The 24,098-nt window shown below is 35.7% G+C and overlaps 1 protein-coding gene and 1 long non-coding RNA gene across 2 annotated transcripts in view; one reads left to right on the plus strand and one right to left on the minus strand.

Moving 5' to 3' along the window:
- Positions 1 to 24,098, plus strand: part of LOC105336714 (uncharacterized) — a 408,324-nt gene that overhangs the window by 264,072 nt on the left and 120,154 nt on the right. The window lies entirely within an intron of this gene.
- On the minus strand, positions 1,049 to 22,575 carry LOC105348880 (uncharacterized). Its single transcript, XM_066065509.1, has 18 exons — positions 22,415 to 22,575; positions 21,561 to 21,653; positions 20,467 to 20,505; positions 20,219 to 20,289; positions 19,771 to 19,933; positions 19,354 to 19,497; positions 18,925 to 19,059; positions 18,556 to 18,696; positions 18,279 to 18,398; positions 17,915 to 18,058; positions 4,326 to 6,641; positions 3,984 to 4,094; positions 3,695 to 3,814; positions 3,161 to 3,328; positions 2,787 to 3,074; positions 2,186 to 2,371; positions 1,869 to 1,958; positions 1,049 to 1,215 (listed from the first exon to the last, which is right to left on the minus strand). Exons 1-18 carry the CDS (start codon positions 22,464 to 22,466, stop codon positions 1,199 to 1,201), a joined length of 4,398 nt encoding a protein of 1,465 aa, XP_065921581.1. The 5' UTR covers positions 22,467 to 22,575; the 3' UTR covers positions 1,049 to 1,198.

Consider the following 24,098-nt stretch of genomic DNA (forward strand, 5'->3'; position numbering starts at 1 on the left):
CTTATGTCCCAAGGCTATAGAATGCATTGCTCTCTTTAAGTGATATCTATTTAAGTGTATAACCACAATGGCCCAGTGTTGGTGCTGACCGGGGCTTCCGCCTATCTCTTTGTTGATTAATGCGCCGCCCTCCTTATATGTTGAGAGGGTCAATAATAAATTCCTTTTATCTTCGTTCATTGTCCGTTATATAGATATGAACCCCACTTGACTGACCATATGATGACCATTGGTTCATTATGTAGACTACTATAGACACACTTTATGTATATACACAAAGCTTCCTTCTCTTCCGATTTTAATTCGATGTTTGGACAATTACATTATATAGATAAATCCTTGTTTTATGAAATACTTCTTGAATACCCCCCCCCCCCCCCCTGCTCCCTTTTCCCCTAAAAATCTGCGCTGTTGGATTTGTCTTTATAAGTTGTAAACACGCGATGAAGATGCCTTAGAAATTAAATAGAGACAGTATTGAAACACCGTTGTTAAGACCCGTGTGGTTTCAGTTGTTAATTGTTTAATTATCCACGGTAAATAAATACACGCTGCTTACAATTATTGCTTGTTTGTTGTTGTATTTGTACGCACTTTAATCGGATATTGAGGTATCAATTATCTAGATATATATACTAATGTTAATTATTGATATCTGTGTTTTAGTTTCTATTTACATTAAAAGCGTCAACAAAGTCAGTTTTTGAAAGTAAAGTCAATTAATATGTACTGGGTATTGTCCCAAGATTACAAAATAAAAACATCAATATAACCAATCTAAATATATATTAAATTGTTTTTCATCAACATTTCTGCGATAAACGAAGAATTTGCCGTATTGAAGTTCTCTACCCCCCCCCCCCCCCCCGTCCAACCAACCCCCCCCCCCACCCCCCCAAAAAAAAATTAATACAGGAAAAAAGTGGAAGAGAAAGTGGAAAGAGAGTGGACGTCATTGTTTACTTTTCAGTAATTGGGTAATACATGGAATTATTTTCTGCAAATACGTCGAACTAAATGTTATGTCCCGAAATAAACAAAATAAAAATAAAAAACAAGAACTTTTTATTACTTTCCTCATATGTGACTATAGTAGTCATCGAACAATATAATATTTGCAAACTCATGAAAGCAAAATTGAGACGTTGTACATGCGACAGAGTCCATCAGTTTACAGGAATGATATGATGTTAGTTCTTTACCCATGCATCGGCTCTGTAACAAAAGAGAAAGAAAAAAATCAGATTCATAGAAATTAAAACTTTAATACCGTGGAACCATTTTTATTCGTGGGGGGGTCACTGTTCATGGGTAGCCAGAGATTGCCTGGTTCGCGGGGGCGTAATTTTGTTGGTAGCATGTTCTACTTCGTAAATGAATATTAAACAAATGCTTGCATATACGTTCGCGGGGATGTAATTTGTGGGCAAATGATACCAACGAAAGCCATGAACATTGGTCCCCCCAAAACAATGATGATTCCACAGTACTCATTCATTTAAGAGTATGAAAAAACGTGTGGGTGAATGAATATGTCGTTTTAATTAATATGCACCGTAGTATTAATTCTTACACGATGGTGAATAGATGACTATATTTTCATCCACAAACTACGATTCCTCTTATTTCTTACGGAAATTAATTGTGATTCATAGCTCATTTAAATCCGTAGCTATTATGCATAAAAAATACATAACCAGCTAACGTGGGTTAAGAATTTTTTTCTGCAATGTTGCCACCTTCATATCCCGCATGAATCACCAAAGAAAGCTTTTCATTGTTTAATTGAGCGTATGAATGTAACAGTCTACATGAATGAGGTTTTTAGACTTACCACTTTCCCACAAACACAATCTGTAACGACTTACCACTTTCACACATACACAGTCTGCAATGAGCGACGTCGTATTTGATACAGTGGGGATGGCAGTTAGGTGGAAGCGGCTTACATTGGGAACCTTTAATATAATACAAAACAGCATTGTCAGAATGTTTGTTTTTAAAATAACAATATCTAAAAGAATTAGAATATAAAATGCCATGCCCTGCTTTAGTTGCTCTCTCTCTCCTCTCTCTCTCTCTCTCTCTCTCTCTCTCTCTCTCTCTCTCATATTTATAAACATCTGCTGTTAAAGTGATCTAAAACATAAAGAAAACCAAAACAAGTTACTATCATATCCTATACCTCCCCCACTTCCTCCGGCGGCCATTCCCCCGGCCGACATACCACCGCCGCCTCCTGCAGAGAAACCACCGGCAGCGCCACCTCCGAAACCGCCGCCGCTGCCACCACCACTACCACCTCCGGAGGTAGCTACCGCTGTACCACCTGAAATTCCACCACTGGTACCACTTACAGCCACGTATGTTCCTGAAACATCGTGAGCCTTTGTCAATAGCATAAGTCAAGAAGATCAAATCAGACATGCTTTCCGAAAAAGAGAGACTTTTAAATATTTGAAAAGTAAGATTATCCTCTCCATGCAAAGTTCCAAAGTCTAAATTTGGGTTGGATTTGGTGGGGAATTGGAAGCACAAAGTTATTTCTTTACTAAACGACCTTTTAATGTCCATTTATATCGGGCTTTTGAATATTATTTCTATACATTTCCATAAAATACAAAAAAATGTGGAGAACTGGGTCCATTAAAAAATTGCATACATGTTAATGTACATAGTGGTGTAAAATTGAGGTCGATTCTCAAAAGAGAACGGGAATGGAAGACAAGCTTAATCTTGTGAGCGACTAGAGTAAATTGTTGGTCATTAAGTGCATGACATGATACCGGTGTGATGGCCGCAGTTGTCCGTACACTCCGGCGTCTTCTGAACAACGACGACCTGCTGCGGTTTAGGACTGCAGTCGTGGTTGCATTCGTCCACCTTCTGCACGACGATTGGATGGGTCTCGCACGTGGTACACTTCTGTTCACACCTACAGACAGGGCAGCCATCGTGACCTTTGTTTCCCAGCGTGTATCCGTTGGCACATGACGTCATACAGGTGATAGTTGCGTCACATGTTTTAACTGCGATGGCTGTTGGTTGTTTTTCACACCCCGTTTTACATTCAGCTTAAAATACATGTTGTTAGCTTTTTCACTGCTGTTCTTTTTTTCGCTAATCCTCATAATTGTTGGTTAGTTTTTTTACACCTTACTTTTTTGTATCTTTGCGCATGTGCAGCTAGGACATCCGTGAGCGTCAGTTCCGCCCAATGTGTATCCTTCTCTACATGTTGTCATGCAGTTCATCGTTGTGGGACAGTGTGCCAGGATGGCGTGCGCATCTATATGAGTTGGTTGTGGCGTAGGACGGGGTTTGGAAACTGAAAGGATTGATTTTGTTAGCGTAAAGCTTATAATATATTATTTGTTCAATAACATCACCTCATTGAAAATAGACCAACATACAGAAAAAGAGATGTAATGCCACAACTATACACTAGGTTTAATGTGATTGTTTATTCGCAGAATGGAAACACAAAAAGCAACACACAGAGACAGCAAATGGTACAACATGTAGGTCAATATGGATTTTATAGGTAAGTGGTGTTCTTGAACAGGACAGGAGATATGAAAAATCGGTTCGTTTGACAATGGCGGGATACAGTGAACAAGCGAAATAAACACATAACATCTGCATGGATGTTCCGTCCATTTTTGATTCCAAGTGCGCATGATCAAACACGCACCCGGCACGCAGTCGCATTGTGGACAACCGTCACTTCCGGCAGTGTAAGCAGTTTGGCATTCCTCGGAGCAGGAGAAGTGACCATTGCATTTCAGGGAGGCAGGGGAGGTGTATGCTTGTTCTACAAAAATAAAAAACAAAGAATTGATTATTGCATTTCAGAGAAGCAGGGGGGGGGGTATATGCTTGTTCTACAAAAATAAAAGATAAAGATTTTTTTTTTTAAAGTTTGTACATTTAAAAAAAAATGTAATGGGTTTTAAGCATGCACGTATTAATAAGACATATACCTGGTACCACGTGACAGGAACAGGTTGGACAGCCATTAGCATCCGGTTTATAACCATGGAGGCATGTGATCGGACATGCGAACGAGGACAGACAAACTATATTTTGTGTATCTGTTAACAGGCAAATACAATTTGAAATAAATTTCAGTTGACAATTGCAAGCTTGTCAATCACTAAATATCGAAATCATCATTCCTTTATTATCATGATCTATATTTCATAATTTTTATCATCAATTGAATAATTGTTAGTATCATGAGAAGTTCTTAAAAGTGAAATGATGCAAATTAATATAAATCAAATAAAAAAAAAATACTATAAGAATCAACAATGAAAACTTACTTAGTTTTTCTTTTTGTCCTGACGGTTCTGTCTTCCCTTCTGTTTTTCCTTTTCCCAAACCGTTTAGAGTATTCTGATGTGGCAGACCTTGCATCGTCTCCCCTTGTTTTCCTAAACATGTGCAAAGTGGGCAGCCATCTTTCCCCTGTCCTCCCAAACGATAGCCCAGGGGACAAGTGGTCATGCAGTGCATTGTTTCTGGACACTTCTTAATTATGTATTGTACATCCAGTTTGCTTCCAGAGGAACCACCACCTAAAGATCCGCCTGTCAATTGACCACCTCCAGCCGATCCTCCCATCATTGGTCCACCTCCTGTCGCGCCTCCGTATCCGGTTGGTGCGTGGAAGTTTCCTAATGGCCCACTTCCTCCAGATCCACCTCCTATTGGTCCTGATCCACCTCCCGTTGATCCACCTCCCATCGGTCCTGATCCACCTCCCGTTGATCCGCCTCCCATCGGTCCCCCTCCAATTCCTCCACTTCCCGGTTTCCCCGAGCCACCCCCAAAACCAGATGGACCTTGTCCACTCATTGAACTACCAGCCGAGTTCCCTTGTAATGGATTGAAACCACCGCTGCCTCCACCAAAGTTCGGTGTCATTCCACCACCGAGAGTATTTCCATTACTTGATCCACCTGATGAAGGTTTTGGACCAGTTCCAGATCCGACACTCTGAAACGGATTGACACCAAATCCTGATCCGCCTTGAGAACTTCCACCCGTATTAAAACCTCCAGATCCCCCGAATCCCGGTTTGCTCCCTCCACTATTTGAAGAACCAGCAAAAGGATTCAATCCACCATTTGTGCTTCCAGATGTCATTCCACCAGAACCACCGAATGATGGCTGAGGACTACCACTTCCTGTCCCGGTAGTCTGAAACGGACTAGGTCCAAATCCTGATGCGCCGTTTCCATTTGAATTTCCTCCTCCACCCTGAGCGCCATTTGAACCCCCTGTCGTTTGGAAAGGATTAGGATAAGTGTTTTCTGAAAATCCGGGATTGCTGTTGCCACCGACTGCTGAAAATGGGCCAGTTGAGGATCCATTACCAGAAGTCATTGCTCCCGCAAAAGGACCACTTCCCCCATTTTGTCCAGCAGCTTGCATAAAAGGACTCGGCTTGAAACCTTCATTTGTAAAAGCTCCATTTCCGGAAGCAACGAATGGATTTGAAAAATTTCCACCGGTTTGTCCGCCACTCATTTGACCGTTCGTGTTCGTGGCCACGATGCCTGTTTGCTGTCCGCTATACTGACTGATGTCTATCTGCTGACCGTAAGTCTGAGCAGTGTTGACTTGGGTAAGACCTCCACCTACGGATCCAGCAGAAGTTCCTATATTTTCGTTCCCGCCTGTTACGGTTTGTTGTGCGTTCATTCCACTGCTTCCCTGCAAGAATTGCGGTAAAAGTGGATTGTTCCCAGAGGAAGATCCAGCTGAAAAGGGTCCTGCTTGGCTACCATCTCCACCTGTACTAGGTTTGAAAGGTGACGACATGCCATTTCCAGCTGTATTTCCAGACAATGATTGTCCGCCATTACTTCCAACGTTAAAAGGTGAATTCACTCCTGAACCAGTGTTGAATGTAGATCCGGTTCCACTATTTCCACCGCCGTTGGTCCCTGGTTTAAATGGTGATGGCATACCAGAACCGGCTCCTGTCCATGTACCCCCTCCATTCGTTCCTGGGTTAAATGGTGACGGCATTCCCGACCCACTAGTTGATGCTCCTAAACCTCCTGTACCACCGTTTGTACCCGGATTAAAAGGAGATGGCATACCAGATCCGCTTGCAGTGCCAATGGAAATACCACTTCCTCCGTTACCGTTTGGATTGAAAGGCGAGGGCATACCTGAACCATTTGAATTTCCGGTGGTTAACCCACCACTATTAGTTCCTGCTATTCCAGTACTACCTCCCGAACTTATCGGCGAGGGAACTCCTCCTCCATATCCTGTCCCTGGTTTGAAACCTCCCGACATTCCGCCAGTACCACCAGGCTTAAATTGGTTACTTCCACCTGATGGCTTAGAGTTGTCACAATCACCTTGACAATTACTTCCGCCGGATGTTACGTGAGGTACGAGAAGTTCGTGACTCGTATCGCAGTCTTTGCATTGATTTACTGATACTTGTTGCGGAACTGGTACGGCTGTTCCTGAGTTGCAGTTGTTGCAAGGTTCCACAACCTTTGGTGGAACAACCACTGCTGTTGCTGTGTTGCAGTCGGTGCAGGGTTCTTTGATTGTCTGAGGGACTACCGTGTTTGTATTACAGTCATGACAAGGTTCGACAGTTTTCTCGGGAGCTGATACAGGCATTGTATAATGATAAATATATTTCATCATTACATACACTAGTATTGATTATCACTCATCAACATTTCAAGACTTTGTTAAATTATTGCATTCAATTAAGAAAGTGAGTTCATTTACTGATAAAATAATTATACTTTTATAAAACGATTGGCTAACACGTGAGATCTCAGGGAAAAACATTTACTAGTATATTTTGATCATTCTTTCACTATTTATAATTATAAAAGTGGTTTTATTAATCAATGTACGGTATACAGAGAAATATTCGCCTTCGTTTTTTCGCCCCTCTCCCCCTCCCCCCCCCCCCCCCCCCCCCTTTGTCAACGGGTGAATTTAAAACACAATTTTGTCTGGATTAATTCAAGAGGGTGCGGAACTGCAAGTGAAGAAGAGCGAAAATAACATTGTATATAGTTATACCTGAAATAAAACGGCAAACAATTCTCCCTCACTTTGATATTAATTAAACGCAGTTATCTGCTTACTATGTATCATTGATTCTCATTTGTATACATTATAGTTACTATTGTTAATATAAAAATTGGTATTCGTAAATATTACTTAAGTATTTATCTTAGATCCGCCCACATACTTATTGGCATTTAAAGATATAAGGGTCATTCTCAAAATATGCAGCCTTTTGTGTCAGTGTCAATTTAAAGGGGGGAAAATAATGTTCTGGGGAATATATACAGTACCATTGGATTTTAGAAACTTAAACCTATATTGATGAACAAATTAATCGACAATTTTACTGCTTAAAGTATAAAAAAAATATTATTTGTTATGAGATTTCAGTGAATTTATGTTGTCATTAAATTTTTCCAACGTCTTTACCCTACAATATCTTCAATAATATTGATGTTTTATTCCAAAAATCACCGTTAATTTTCAAAACAACATTCATATTTTAATTTCTGCTATGCTCCTTAACAAGTTCTCTTTTAAAAACAATGAATTTGATGAGATATATGCTTGTACAAAAAATTTTTGTCATTGGTGTTACAAGGCAAATTATATAAAAATATCTTAAAATACATCAAGTAAATAATATTGTACTACAGTTGGAATCCCCCACATCATAGTGACATCATTCCCTGCTACTAAAAAGATAAATGTATCAGTGATGACATCATTGTGATAGAAAATATGGCAGAAAATGTTAGTATACTCCGAAAAATACAATGTAAACTGTGTCAGTGGGATAACGTGCTATTTAAGGTTTTCTAATATGAAAGAACAAAAAAGTTTTTCACATAAATGATGAATGTTTATCACATTATAACATAGGCTATGTAGCTTTGTGTAGTATCTGTTCTCTTGGGTCATACTGCTACATTTACTATGGATACATCAGTGGTATAACGGTCAGTGGTGTAACCAAAAATTGTTGTTACACCACTGAAAAAACTGTTACACCACATGACATTATTTAATTAAGGTCTTCCGTTTCCAACGGAAGACCTTATAGTTTTCGTACTGTTTCTTATTAAGGTCTTCCGTTGGAAACGGAAGACCTTATTGTTTTTCTTAGGTTTCTTTTTCCCTATTATTATTATTATTATTATTTTTTTTCTTACCGATTTTGTGCACGCGATTTCTCGGAAACGGCTCAACCGATTTACGTCAAATTTTCAGTTCTGATAGGTATTGATCTGAACCTTGTTGGAAATTTTTTTTGTTGATGACGTCACTTCCTGTCTTGAGATATCGTGGATTTATCAGTTTTTATAGGGGTATTTTGTGCGGAGAACTCCTCTTTTACTATTTAAGATATGATGTTGAACTTTTCAGGGCTGATAGACGAAAGACTGAAATAGTGTCTAATGGTCATTAATCATCTTTATCTCAAAGAGCGCCGAAGCTCGCCCGAGCTTGAAAATTAAGATAAAAAAGGCGTCATGATTTTTCTTGGTTTTCATTAAATATCTCTTTTCTTGAAAGCATTTTGTTAAAACATGTAGAACAAAAAAACTTAATTAAATCAAGAGCTTTCATATCAGATCATGAAAAAGGGGCTGGCCCTTCAAATTAGGGGCTGAGGGGGCTCTAAAGTCTTTTAATGATAACTTTGTACCGTGAAATATTTTGTGATGCGTTATAGAAGCAATTATGTTTATTCTTAGCTCATTAACCTAATCATGGCAATCATTTACTCTTATGTTACGTAATTAGGGATTTTAAGGGGCCAGAAGTCCAAAACTTTGATGTTCAATATCTCAAAATAAAGAAACATTTGGATAAGCAATATTTAACAAAAGATGCTCAAAATATTGAGCTTAACAATCTGAAACCATAATTTCCTTGTTATGCGGTCCCTAAAAGGAGTTACAGGGTCGGCCCCTAAAACGACCCTCTCCAGATATCTCAAGAACGGTACAAAATTTGTAAACACTTTTTGATCAAAAGGTGTTTGAATTGACAAGAGCTTTCATTTGAAATCATAAAAAAGGGGCTGGCCCTTCAAATTAGGGGCTGAGGGGGCTCTAAAGTCTTTTAATGATAACCTTTTACCGTGAAATATTTTGTGATGCGTTATATAAGCAATTATGTTCATTCTAAAGTTATTTACCTATACATGACAATCATTTACTCCTATGTTACGTAATTAGGGATTCTAAGGGGCCAGAATTCCAAAACTTTAATGCTTAATATCTCGAAATGAAGAAACATTTGGATAAGCAATATTGAACAAAAGATGCTAAAAATATTGAGCTTAACAATCTGAAACCATAATTTCCTTGTTATGCGGTCCCTAAAAGGAGTTACAGGGTCGGCCCCTAAAACGACCCTCTCCAGATATCTCAAGAACGGTACAAAATTTGTAAACACTTTTTGAACAAAAGGTGTTTGAATTGACAAGAGCTTTCATTTGAAATCATAAAAAAGGGGCTGGCCCTTCAAATTAGGGGCTGAGGGGGCTCTAAAGTCTTTTAATGATAACCTTTTACCGTGAAATATTTTGTGATGCGTTATATAAGCAATTATGTTCATTCTAAAGTTATTTACCTATACATGACAATCATTTACTCCTATGTTACGTAATTAGGGATTCTAAGGGGCCAGAATTCCAAAACTTTAATGCTTAATATCTCAAAATGAAGAAACATTTGGATAAGCAATATTGAACAAAAGATGCTAAAAATATTGAGCTTAACAATAATCAACTATAATTTCTTTGTTATGCGGTTCCTAAAAGGAGTTACAGGGTTGGCCCCTAACACGACCCTCTCAAGATATCTCAACAACGTACAAAATTTGTAATTACTTGTTGAACAAAAAGTGTTTGAATTGACAAGAGCTTTCATTTGAAATCATGAAAAAGGTGCTGGCCCTTCTAATAAGGGGCTGAGGGGGCTCTAAAGTATTTTAATGATAACGTTTTACTGTTAAATATTTTGTGATACGTTATAGAAGCAATTATGTTCATTCTAATGTAATGTACCTGTACATGGCAATCATTTACTCTTATGTTACGTAATTAGGGATTTTAAGGGGCCAGAAGTCTAAGGCTTTGATGCTCCATATCTCAAAATGGAGGAAAACTTTGGAAAGCAATATTTAACAAAAGATGCTAAAAATATTGAGCTTAACAATGTACAACCATATATTGTTTTTATCTGGACCTTAAAAGGAGTATTAGGACCGGATATCAAAACGATTTTTCCCAGATATCTCAAAAACGGTAACCAATTTCTAAATATTTATTAGTGGTACACAGAAATACCTTTTTAATAAAATGAACGAATAGGAGCTGATCCCTCAAATAAGGGACACCAAAGGGATAGATAGTCTTTCACCCATTACTCATAGATCCCGCCTCCTTTTCCGGATACGTTTCGCTGATGAAGGTCAAGAGTAAGGTCATTCCATATTCTAAAAATCGGACGGAAGACCTCCTCGTTGCTCGCAACGAGATCGTGTCTAGTTATTATTATTATTTTTTTCCACAAATTTTGTGCACGCGATTTCTCGAAAACTATTCGGCCGATTTCGGCCATTTTTTCTCAGATAATTGCCAGTGGTCATAATTCTAGAAGTTTTTTTAAATTTTGAAATCGGCACTTCCGGTTCCGATTTACGGCCGATTTTGTAAGTTTTTACGACTAATTTTGTGCAGACATAAACTGAGAGACTATCAGAGATAGGAATATGAAATTTTCAGGATAGGTAGACTATAGGTTGAAGTTGTGCACAATGTAGTTTTTTCGCGCCAATGGCGCCATTTCTATGAGCTCGCCTAGGCTCGAAAATTGGGTACGAATTTCGAATCAAATTTTTCATACGTTTTGATCTGTATCTTTTTATGAGTTGATATTTTGTTAAAATATATATAACAAAAGTGGTAGATAATCGAAAGTTCTTTTCAACAAAATCAAGAAATAGGGGCTGGCCCCTTAAATTAGGGGCCAAGACAGTCATAAACTCTATTACAAATAACTTAAAAACGATAAAGATTTTGTAAAGCATTATAGAAGCAAAGTTGTTCATTGTACCAATATCTATTAGAAAAAATCATTGCCACGTCCATTTATTACGTAATTAGGGATTTTTAGGGGCCAAAGTACTTAAACTTTGACGAAAAATAACTAGAGAAGTATACATATTTTGTTAGACATCATAGAAGAGAAAATGTTTGAAAACATGATTTCAATTGATTCCCCTTATCAAAACACGATTTTCTGTCCCCAATAAGGATCTAGAGGGCTGGCCCCTAAAATATTCAATCATTTGTATCTCAAAAATGATCAACAATTTTACATGGGTGTAAGAACCAAAAATATTTGTATTCTTAAGACCTTTTCAAACAAATCAAGAAAAAGGGACTGGCCCCTTTTTTTAGGGGCCAAGGCCTCTGTAAACTCTATTACAAGTAACTTAAAAACGATAAAGATTTTGTAATGCATTATAGAAGCAAAGTTGTTGATCGTACCAATATCTATTTGAAAAAATCATTGCCAAGCCCATTTATTACGTAATTAGGGATTTTTAGGGGCCAAAGTACTTAAACTTGGACGCAATATAACTAGAGAAGTATACATATTTTGTTAGACATCATAGAAGAGAAAATGTTTGAATTTATGATTTAAATCGATTCCACTTATCAAAACACGAATTCCTGTCCCCATTAAGGATATAGAGGGCTGGCCCCTAAAATATTCATACATTTGTATCTCAAAAATGATCAACAATTTTAGATGGGTGTAAGAACAAAAATTGTTAGTATTCTTAAGACCTTTTCAAAGAAATCAAGAAAAAGGGGCTGGCATCCTTTTTTTTGGGGGGGGGGGGGCAAGAAACTCGTAAAGTCTATTACAAATTACATAAAAACGATTAAGATTTCGTAATGCATTATAAAAGCAAAGTTGTTAATTGAAGCAATATCTATCTGGAAAACTCATTGCAACACCCATTTATTGCGTAATTAGGGATTTGTATACATTATCTGAAAGTGTGTGTGTGTGGGGGGGGGGGGGGGGGGGTATTCTAAAATGATATCGATTATTCATGGTATGATTAAAAACAGAAATCGCAAGGAAGACCTACTCGTTACTCGTAACGAGATCGTATCTAGTTATTATTATTTTTTTCCACGAATTTTGTGCACGCGATTTCTCGAAAACTATTCGGCCGATTTCGACCATTTTTTCTCAGATGATAGCCAGTGGTCACAATTCTAGAAGTTTTTTGAAATTTTGAAATCGGCACTTCCGGTTCCGATTTACGGCCGATTTTGTCAGTTTTTACGACCCATTTTGTGCAGACATAAACTCAGAGACTATCAGAGATAGGAATATGAAATTTTCAGGATAGGTAGACCATAGGTTGAAGTTGTGCACAATGTAGTTTTTTGGCGCCAGTGGCGCCATTTCTATGAGCTCGCCTAAGCTCGAAAATTGGGTACGAATTTCGAATCAAATTTTTCATACGTTTTGATCTGTATCTTTTTATGAGTTGATATTTTGTCAAAACATATATAACAAAAAAGGTAGATAATTAAAAGTTCTTTTCAACAAAATCAAGAAATAGGGGCTGGCCCCTTAAATTAGGGGCCAAGACACTCATAAACTCTATTACGAATAACATAAAAACGATAAAGATTTTGTAATGCATTATAGAAGCAAAGTTGTTGATCGTACCAATATCTATTAGGAAAAATCATTGCCACGCCCATTTATTACGTAATTAGGGATTTTTAGGGGCCACAGTACTTAAACTTTGACGAAAAAAAACTAGAAAAGTAGAAATATTTTGTTAGACATCATAGAAGAGAAAATGTTTGAATTTATGATTTAAATCGATTCCATTTATCAAAACACGAATTTCCGTCCCCATTAAGGATCTAGAGGGCTGGCCCCTAAAATATTCAAACATTTGTATCTCAGAAATGATCAACAATATTACATGGGTGTAAGAACAAAAAATATTTGTATTCTCAAGACCTTTTTAAACAAATCAAGAAAAAGGGGCTGGCCCCTTAAATTAGGGGCCAAGGCACTCGTTAACCCTATTACAAATAACTTAAAAACGATAAAGATTTTGTAATGCAATATAGAAGCAAAGTTGTTGATCGTACCAATATCTATTAGAAAAAATTATTGCCACGCCCATTTATTACGTAATTAGGGATTTTTAGGGGCCAGAGTACTTACACTTTGACGCAATATATCTAGAGAAGGATACATATTTTGTTAAGCATCGTAGAAGGGAAAATTATTGCATTGATGATTTTCATCGATTCCATCAATCAAAATATCAATGTCTGTCCCCTTTAAGGATCTAGAGGACTGGCCCCTAAAATATTCAAACATTTGTATCTCAAAAATGATAAACAATTTTAAATAGATGTAAAAGCAAAAAATGTTAGACTTTGTGAGACCTTTCGATTGAATTCAAGAAAAAGGGGCTGGCCCCTTAAATTAGGGGCCAAGAGACTCGTAAACTCTTTTACAGATAACTTAAAAATGATAAAGATTTTGTAATGCATTATAGAAGCAAAGTTGTTGATCGCTACAATATCTATCAGGAAAAATCATTGCCACGCCAATTTGTTACGTAATTAGGGATTTTTAAGGGGCCAAAGTACTTAAACTTTGACGCAATAAATCTAGAAAAGGAGACATATTTTGTTAAGCATCGTAAGAAAGAAAATGTTTGCATTGATCAATTCAATCGATTCGATTAATCAAAACATCAATGTCTGTCCCCATTAAGGATCTAGATGGCTGGCCCCTAAAATATTCAATCATTTGTATCTAAAAAATGAACAACAATTCTAGATAAGTGTAAGAACAAAAAATGTTAGATGTCGTGGGCCCTTTTTAATGAACTCAAGAAAAAAGGGCTGGCCCCTTAAATTAGGAGCCAAGACACTCGTAAAGTCTTTTATACATATCTTAAAAACGATCAAGATTTTGTAATGCATTATAGAAACAAAGTTGTTGGTCGTAACAATATCAGTTTGTAAAACTCATTTCCAAACCAATTGATGACGTAATTAGAGATTTTAGGGGACTAAAATCTTAAACCTTAAATATGCTGTATGTGAAAAAGCAAAACTCTTTGTTAAGCATTTCAAGGGATATTGACAATGGTATGCATTTTCTGAGAGGGAGTGGTTAAGAGGGGAATACTAAATTTTCATTGATATTTTAATCGTATCGTTTAAAAATTGAACGGAAGACCTACTCGTTACTCGTAACGAGATCGTATCTAGTTATTATTATTATTTTTTTCCACGAATTTTGTGCACGCGATTTCTCGAAAACTATTCGGCCGATTTCAACCATTTTTTCTCAGATGATTGCCAGTGGTCATAATTCTAGATGTTTTTTTAAATTTTGAAATCGGCACTTCCGGTTCCGATTTACGGCCGATTTTGTAAGTTTTTACGACTAATTTTGTGCAGACATAAACTCAGAGACTATCAGAGATAGGAATATGAAATTTTCAGGATAGGTAGACTATAGGTTGAAGTTGTGCACAATGTAGTTTTTTTGCGCCAGTGGCGCCATTTCTATGAGCTCGCATAGGCTCGAAAATTGGGTACGAATTTCGAATCAAATTTTTCATACGTTTTGATCTGTATCTTTTTATGAGTTGATATTTTGTTAAAACATATATAACAAAAGTGTTAGATAATCAAAAGTTCTTTTCAACAAAATCAGGAAATAGGGGCTGGCCCCTTAAATCAGGGGCCAAGACAGTCATAAACTCTATAACGAATAACTTAAAAACGATAAAGATTTTGTAATGCATTATAGAAGCAAAGTTGTTGATCGTACCAATATCTATTTGAAAAAAAATATTGCCACGCCCATTTATTACGTAATTAGGGATTTTTAGGGGCCAAAGTACTTAAACTTTGACGAAAAATAACTAGAGAAGTATACATATTTTGTTAGACATCATAGAAGAGAAAATGTTTGAATAAATGATTTAAATTGATTCCACTTATCAAAACACGATTTTCTGTCCCCATTAAGGATCTAGAGGGCTGGCCCCTAAAATAACCAATCATTTGTATCTCAAAATTGATCAACAATTTTACATGGGTGTAAGAACAAAAAATATTTGTATTCTTAAGACCTTTTCACACAAATCAAGAAAAAGGGGCTGGCCGCTTTTTTTAGGGGCCAAGGCCTTCGTAAACTCTATTACAAGTAACTTAAAAACGATTAAGATTTTTTAATGCATTATAGAAGCAAAGTTGTTGATCGTACCAATATCTATTTGAAAAAACATTGCCACGCCCATTTAATACGTAATTAGGGATTTTTAGGGGCCAAAATACTTAAACTTTGACGAAAAATAACTAGAGAAGTATACATATTTTGTTAGACATCATAGAAGAGAAAATGTTTGAATAAATGATTTAAATTGATTCCACTTATCAAAAGACGAATTTCTGTCCCCATTAAGGATCTAGAGGGCTGGCCCCTAAAATATTCAATCATTTTTATCTCAAAAGTGATCAACAATTTTAGATTGATGTAAGAACAAAAAATGTTAGTATTCATGAGACCTTTCGTATAAAATCAAGAAAAAGGGACTGGCCCCTTAAATTAGGGGCCAATAGACTCCTAAACTCTATTACTCATACCTTAAAAATGATCAAGATTTTGTAATGCATTATAGAAGCAAAGTTGTTGATAGCACCAATATCTGTTTGTAAAACTCATTTCCAAACCCATTGATGACGTAATTAGAGATTTTAGGGGACTAAAATATTAAATCTTTAATGTGCTGTATGTTAAAAAGCAAAACTCTTTGTTAAGCATTTTAAAGGATATTGACAATCGTATACAATATCTAAAAGGAGGTGGTTGAGGGAGAATTCTGAAATTTCATTGATATTTTAATCGAATCGTTTAAAAAATTAAACGGAAGACCTACTCGTTACTCGTAACGAGATCGTATCTAGTTATTTTACTTTTCCTTCCATTTCATTTATATTTTGAGCATTTTGAACAATTGTTATTTATCAATTTTACAAGTTAGACACTGTCACAATAAAGAAAGCTTGACTATTTAATTGCAATTGTGTTTTCTTAATCTGGAAAATGGGACCTGTTACACCATTGACATTATTTGAAACACCACTGACATTTTGTATGCTCTAATTATGTTTTACTCATTTAAATACTTGATTAAAAGATAAAAGTAAAAACAAATTTATTCTAATAAAGAAATGAAATTATCCACATTTTATTTTTATTAAAAAATCAAACTTTTTAATGACTTATAGTGTATTATAAGATATGTTATTCCACTGACATTTCACATTCCCTATTATGTTATATTAAAATCTTTCAAATTCTTAAAGGTAACAAATGCTAGCTGAGCTTCAAGAAACATATATAAACAAAGAGGAAGTGAATACGAGTTGTATGCATAGATTTTGGAGAAAATTGGAGAAATTTCAATATTATTATCCAAAATGTATGATTGATATGAGCTGGTATAGTATTGGCGATGTTGTTTGTGAGATTGATGAGCCAAAGAAAGTTCGAACTCGATACAAGGTAGATAAAAGTGTGTGGATGCCAATAGTATGAAATATACATCAAAGAATGAGTGAATTCGTGTAAAAAAAAACATCTACATGCCGTTTTTGTGTCAGTGGTGTAACACTGATTATAAGTGGTGTAACAGTGTATCTCTCTTCAGATTATGAAAGAATGAGGTACGAAAACTTTTATTTAAGATCAAATTTATCATGTTTTAAATGCAATCAAAAATAGAGATTAGTTTATTTTACAAAATTTAATGCGCTTATCTCTTATTTATTATCGCTAGGTCATTGTTGTAACTTTAAGTCAGTGGTAAAACATAATAATCAGTGGTGTAACATGTACATTTTTCTCCAAATAAATTTAACTGGCAATGATACATGTATATTTGAAAACACCAGTGCATTTATAGTAATGTCTTTTTTATGCTCCATTAAAAGAAAAATCCAGTTGTGTTCTTTTTAATGCTCAAATTAAAAATTCGTTGAGTAACATCAAGACTTTGTCTCAAATGTTATGTTGGTCACTATGTAAATGTGTCAAATATTTTCTGTTATCTAATTCTGATAACTTTAAATGAAGTTTGTTGATATAAACTTTATGTCCATCATTTTAAAAGAATTATTTTATTTTATTTAAGAATTTTTTCCTATACTATATGCCTGTTACACCACTGACCAAATTTTTACAGTTCATTACATTTTAGTCTAATTATCAGCTAAATGGTAGATTCCAATGTTTGCAAATTTTTAGATGTTATACTTCATTGTTTGTTAAATGTGTTTTTTGCAATCAAAGTAATTTTTTCAGCAATAATTTTCTCATGTTTTACATTTTTCAAAAGTCTGCATATTTTGATAATGACCCATAACTAAGGAATATACCTAAGATCCGTCAATAAACCCATTGCTTATTTTTTCTATAACTAATGACTTTATCATAGATCTGCCCACAAACACATTAAACAATCGTTTTTTTTTTATAGATTTGTCGTAAGTCTGTATATTAGATTCGCACATAAACATGTGTTATAATAAATAACCAAGTATAAAACTTAATTCCGTCCACACATCCATTGGTGATTATATATTTATCTCAGATATGCCAAAATACTAATTGACTTACTATTAATATCGCGTAGATATTTATCTTAGATCCACCCCCAAATCATCATAAAATAACATCCGCGTTAATCTTAGATCCGCCCACATATTATACTTGAGAATTCAATCTTTGATCCGCCCACATACCCATCGGTACAGCGATGAGACATTGACAGGTCGGACAGCCGTCGGAGCCACACTTGTATCCGAGCTCACACGAGGATGGACAGGAGAAGGCTGTGGTACACCGCACGGGCTGTTTGATCACCTCCACCACCGTCAGTCCCACAGCTGCAAATACGTCACAGATTTTACACATGTTCCAATAATAACGAAATAATTGACGTCACATTTTTTTTGAAAGAGCCCAATTTATATTTTTTGCAATAAAAGTTGAAAATACTTGAGTAAAAATGTGATTTCAGTTCATTGATGCTATGTATAACTGATTTGAAACTTTAAGTTTGGATGATATGAAATACTATGTGTGAGGGAATAGTGTATGACATACCCGCCGGTTTGATACAGCTACAGGTAGGACACCCGTCGGTCCCACACTTATATCCTGCTCCACATCCCGAGTTACACTGGATGTTCTTGGAACAGGTCAGCACTTCTACCACCTTTGTTGCTGAAATTTGTATAAGTACCTTTGCATTATTTTAGGTAGTATTTTCAAATGCACATGAATTTGACCTATAATCATACACGATGTATCAACAATTCAAAAAAAGGTATTATCAAAAGTGGAGTGTATGTTATGAATGATGAGAAATGGAAGTTCTTACGGACTACGCATGCGCACTGAGGACAACCATCTGTTCCGGTATTACCCAGCGTATACCCGTTTTTACAGTTGAGCATACATTGTATGGTGTGGGAGCATGTTAGGACTTTAGCAGGAGGGGCGGTGGGTGGCTGGGTCGGAGCTGTAAAAAAAATGCCGGATTCCATTTTTTTTTGCTTACTTATACTTGTAACAAGTAGAGACATATTTGGAAGTTGATTCAAAAAGTGTCTGACTAAATTTCGATTACTGTAAGGAATTAGCATACAATAATCAAAAGGGATTTTTTTTTCATTTGCTTCATTTGACAAAAAATATATGTTTAGATAAAGTAATGATACATGTAACAGTGCTATAGATGTATACGTACGTGCAACACATGTGCATGTCTGGCATCCGTCACTTCCGGTGGCGCCCAGTGAGTATCCGGTCTTACATGACAACATACACAGCACGGTGGACATGCATGACTTTGTCGGGGCGGGTTTTGGCGCCTCTGTTGGAGCTTTTATATAAAAAATAGAATGTAAAACAACCATACTTTCTATTATAAAAGCAACAAAACGTTGCTCCATTTCTTTGCACTCTTGCAAATATCACCAAATATTTAGAAAAAAAAGCCAAATATTCCTGAGACCCAACTAGAGTATTAGAGTAGGGATACATACTTTCCTGAAAGGCAAGTGAGCCAGACCTACAGGTACCTGGGAGACAGATGAGATACACTTACCTGGTAGACCTACTTAACTGTGAGATAGCTGAACCAGACTTACCTGGTAGACAGGTGTGGGACACTTACCTGGTAGACAGGTACAGCTCTGACAGCCGTCGGAGCCCCTCTGTCCCAGCACGTACCGCGTGTTACAGGTCATCATACACAGCTTGGTGCCCGAACACTCGTGGTGAGAACTCGTGTGGCCGGAAGAGGTCTGTACCGTCACAACTGTAATGCGTCATATATAATCACTCTACGTCATTCATGTGTGCAACCAACCCAATGAACTAAACACTCAAGTGATACGTATAACGTATAACATCTTAATCAGGCTGGTTTATATCCATAAATGGTATGCTAGCGCTTGATTTCGGGAACATTTTAAATTAATAGTAAGGTACTCACTCTGTATTTGTATATGTTGGAAAAGACGATGACATTATGATCATATAAAACTTAAATATGTTAAATTTCCGGAATAAGTCGGAGACGACATCTTACCGTGTGTTGACGTGTGTGTGGTCTCGTGGTGGGTGGGACATGTACATGATCGACAGCCGTTACTGCCTACGTCACCGAGCGTGTAGTGTCCCTTACATGTCATCATACAGAGCATGGTACCGGGACACTCCTTCAATGGCCGCTCTGACACGTGATGGGAACCCTGGTCAATGTCAAAAGTCTAATGTCACACCGCTGGTTTTATTTCACATTTTTTTTGTAAAAAATTAAATTTCAGAAACAGCATTTTAAGGTTTTGATAAGTATTTTTTGTTTTATTATATTATCATTAAATTGATATAATATATGTTTTAAATAAGAAAACGATAATGATCACGTATAAATCGTCGAATGAAAATTTAAGCAGCATGTTACATAACATTATGTCATAGGATTGTAGATCTAAATTTGGATTTTGTTCCTTAATACAGTTATTTCGATGGCCAACCTGCATGCTTCCAAAGGGACTCCCTCCGCCCATTGATCCTGGCATAAAACCCCCAAAACTTCCCGTCATGCCTAGCGTTAGAAGCGAATCATGGGATATTATTATACCACATTGAGAATATAAAAAAAAATCAGCTGTATTTTTAAAACGCAGTCAACATATGCACTCTATTATTAATAAGTATTTAACAAAAGACGAGATCTTGTTTGCACTTTTCCAATTTATAACATTGATTGATGTATAATTACCTTTCGGCATTCCTAAGTATCCCCCGGGGTGGAACATACCTGCGATGAAAAAAGAAATGAATAGCCATTATCAATCATATATAATGCGAAAGGTCAGTGTTGTGATTCCAGGTTATAACAAAAGCAATTTGTAATAACATGTGTTGATGAAATGCGTGTCACTATCATTTTATATATAAGTACAAAGGTCATATTTTATTTGATACTTTAAATGAGTCTGTTAAATTTAATGCAGTTAGAGTAGACACAAATTAAGGTGGTATGGAACATCTCCATAGTGTGACGTAGTTCCGAATCAAATCAAACATAATTTGATAATACTTTTCCTGCCCAAAAATCTTTCCTAAAAGCGTAGCGCAATGAGTTAGAGCGTTTATTCCAATTAAGAGATCATTACGTAAGAGTGGTAATTACCAATCGGTAAGTGATGCGTTCGAATTCCGCTAAGGCTTTTATAAGTTTTACCTTTCCAAAGAAAAATCAAAGTACTGAAGTACTGAAAGCCGGGCTCTTTTGGTGTGTCTTTATGCATATTGTGTAGTAAAGACTGAAAATCTCTTTCTCTCTCTCTCTCATGCTTTTAATATCGGCAAAGCATCAGAGAGCGACCAAATTTTGTAAGCGGCTATAAACAAAAAATAAGTCTGTCTAGTCGAAGTTAAAAGTTCAACAGTTGCTGCCTTGAATTTTACAACAAGCATTATATATTCAATCCACGTTTCTTCATCGTGCAGCAAAGTAGTTCATGGAAATTCATGCGCATTGTATGTGTCCAAAATGCATAGTAATGTTTTTAAAACACGTTATTAATAAGAAAACCAAAAAAGATAGACAATTCATTCGAAATTTAACAAAAGAAACAAAATGCCAACACTTCTGACAAAACGTGGCTCTTTGTGTAACTATTTGGTATAGTGGAAGCTTTACCTTGACGCTGTTTGGTTTTTTGTTTATTTGTGCTATTTATAGTAACATTGGCGATTGGCCTGCCTATAGCCAGAACTCTGCTTTTAGCAGAGCCCGGCTAAAAATGATGTTGTTTTTTTTCTATAGTATGTTAAAGGTGTTTTATTATTTATCATCAAAATACCTACCCGGTCCGCATGCACAGAGCTTACATCCTCTTGTGTCTATTTTTGTACATCCGGGCGGACACTGGACATTTTGAGGACAGAGATAGTACCCGGCTGTAAGGGAAATGAAGATAGATTGTTAACGTGTAACGATCTTTTATTAAAAAAAATATGACCATAAAATAGAAAAGTTATAGCTGCCATTAAAACTCTGTCTTAATAATGATTTAACTTTTGATTCAGGCGTTAATATGATTGTATGTACAAGTAACTAAAGATTGTTACAAGTTTATCAGTATTTGTGTATGTAATTAAGGATACAAGTGCAGTGGGTTGAAAAATGTGAAACATTTTGATTTTATTTTTGACTTCTTTATGATAGATAATGGGATATGAAATGAAGTACAAATATTGAATCATTGATCATATGACTATAGTTTTATTCTAGTCAGAAAATGAATCAATTTTTCTTGTTGGAATGATTTGATATAAAGCCATTGAATTTTTGCTTAAGCAATAAACTTAATAGATCCATCTCTTTGAAAAATTGATTTATCCTCACCCTACAGTTACACTTTGAGTAGAAATATAAGTATTTTATTGAATTTAAATATATATTTTACTAGTATATCACCGTAAAATACATTTTCATAGTATTTACTTATGAAGTTAAAAAAAATGAATTTTTTTTTATCTAATCTTTATAACCCGACTCGTGTATTTTACAACGAAGTAAATCCAGGTGTAAAAATATGAAAACTATTATCTTTTTTTAATATAGAAAATGAAAAATATATAAATCCACAATTTTGTAAGGGAACAAAAGCATCATATATTATCTATAGTATACTTTCAGAAAATAATGCAGTACTTACATGTAGCTGTGAAGTAAATTGTCAGAAATCCGAAAAGTCGAAATAAGTGCATTTTTTTCCGAAATTAAAAATGGTGTTCCTTATTTTTGTTCGTCCAGCGGTACTATTATTGAACTATCCAGTTTTTATGTGTACCCAGGCCATATTACGGTACACACACAAGGCAGGTGCTTGTATTGGGAGATAACTGATACAGGTTCTGATTAGTTATCGCCCTTTTCGTGCCTTCCTTACATGGCTCATTATCGATGAAAACTACCGTTGTTTTAATCAATATTTTCATACGCGTAGGTATAACGATAAAATGATACATAAAATCGTTACATTCTTTACTGTGACCTAGCGTCAAAGTTTAACCTTTTCATGTTTACCTGTTTGGACTTTCTTTATAAAACGACTATTTCGTCATTGCGCATTCATTTCAGGTTACTTTGGTTCTGTTAGGGTGATCTGCAATTTAATGTATATTTCGTGTTAATTAAAAAACCAAATTACAATGTACGATGAAAAATACGTGTATTCTCATGTGCATGTCATAATTTGTATCCAATTTGAATATTTAGAATATTGCAATTATTGAACAAGAATAATAATAGAAACAAAATGAGTTGAACGGTGATTGATAAAACAAACAAGTTCACAGCTCCCAAAAGTAAGCACCCCTAACATTACTCATGAGTAAGTAATGGAGATTTTCATTATCTATACATTATTTTAACAAACTTTCCTATTACCCTAACTTCAATCAGATATAATTTAAATACTTTAAAAAAATGAACATATTAAGTTATCGTATGATACATATTTACATAATTAACTGAATTTGTTACAAAAGCGTTTTAAAGCGAAAAGCAATATTTGTTGGTTTTTTGTTTATCTTTGAAAATTAAGAATTGAATGCATGTACATTGTTTAAGTTTAGACAGAAAGGTAAAAGTTTTCCTGTTTATAATTTATTTTACTGATTTAACAATTAAATCATTGTTCCATGCAACAAAAGGTTGTACACGTACTCTTTATAATCTCTCTGCCGTAGACTACAACCAAACAGATAAAATAAAATGTTCAAACTGTACTAATTAAACAATGTTTAAATGTTTTACGATGCATGGAGATTCTATAAGATAGGTTATTCAAATTATATCTATTTTCCTTAATTATGGCAAGAAACAATACAACAGATAGAACTACTCATTTTTTGAATCCGGTAGATTACAAAAGCAGCCCTATATACACAAAACATACTTGACCTTATTAGATTTTTATTTTATTTTTTTCAACGTGTATCCCGCTTTTTTAAAACCAATTTGCTTTGATGAACTTCATATTATCATGTTGATTACTATATTTTTTATTAATGGTTTATTCATGTCAATTAATCTTAGGTCGCCCAACTTGTCTGTATTACACAAAAAAGACGTACATTTGTAGTTTCATTTTATGTCAGTTTTATTCAGAGCATTTCATAACTAAGGCAATCCCGTTGGTAATGGCGCACACTCACACAATGGACATCCTTGCGAGTCCAGGCGGTACCCAGTGTAACAAGTCTTAGAGCAGTTGAACACCCCCGGACAGACTATCCTATGGAGCGTGGTACTGGGTGGGCGTGTCGTCGTAGTAGGCGCGGCCGATGAGTGGGGCGTGGTTAGGTGAACCGGAAAACTGACAGTCTGAAACACGT

Source organism: Magallana gigas, chromosome 1, assembly GCF_963853765.1.
Source record: "Magallana gigas chromosome 1, xbMagGiga1.1, whole genome shotgun sequence".
Taxonomy (NCBI): Eukaryota; Metazoa; Mollusca; class Bivalvia; order Ostreida; family Ostreidae; genus Magallana; species Magallana gigas.

Excerpts from the sequence above, each read along its gene's own strand:
- LOC105348880 (XM_066065509.1), bottom strand. The coding sequence starts at position 22,466 with ATGCACTTATTTCGACTTTTCGGATTTCTGACAATTTACTTCACAGCT. Across the intron at positions 18,399-18,555 it reads TCAGTGCGCATGCGTAGTCC|CAACAAAGGTGGTAGAAGTG; the intron begins GTAAGAACTTCC and ends TACAAATTTCAG. Across the intron at positions 6,642-17,914 it reads TCTCATCGCTGTACCGATGG|CTCCCGAGAAAACTGTCGAA; the intron begins GTATGTGGGCGG and ends TGCCTGTATCAG.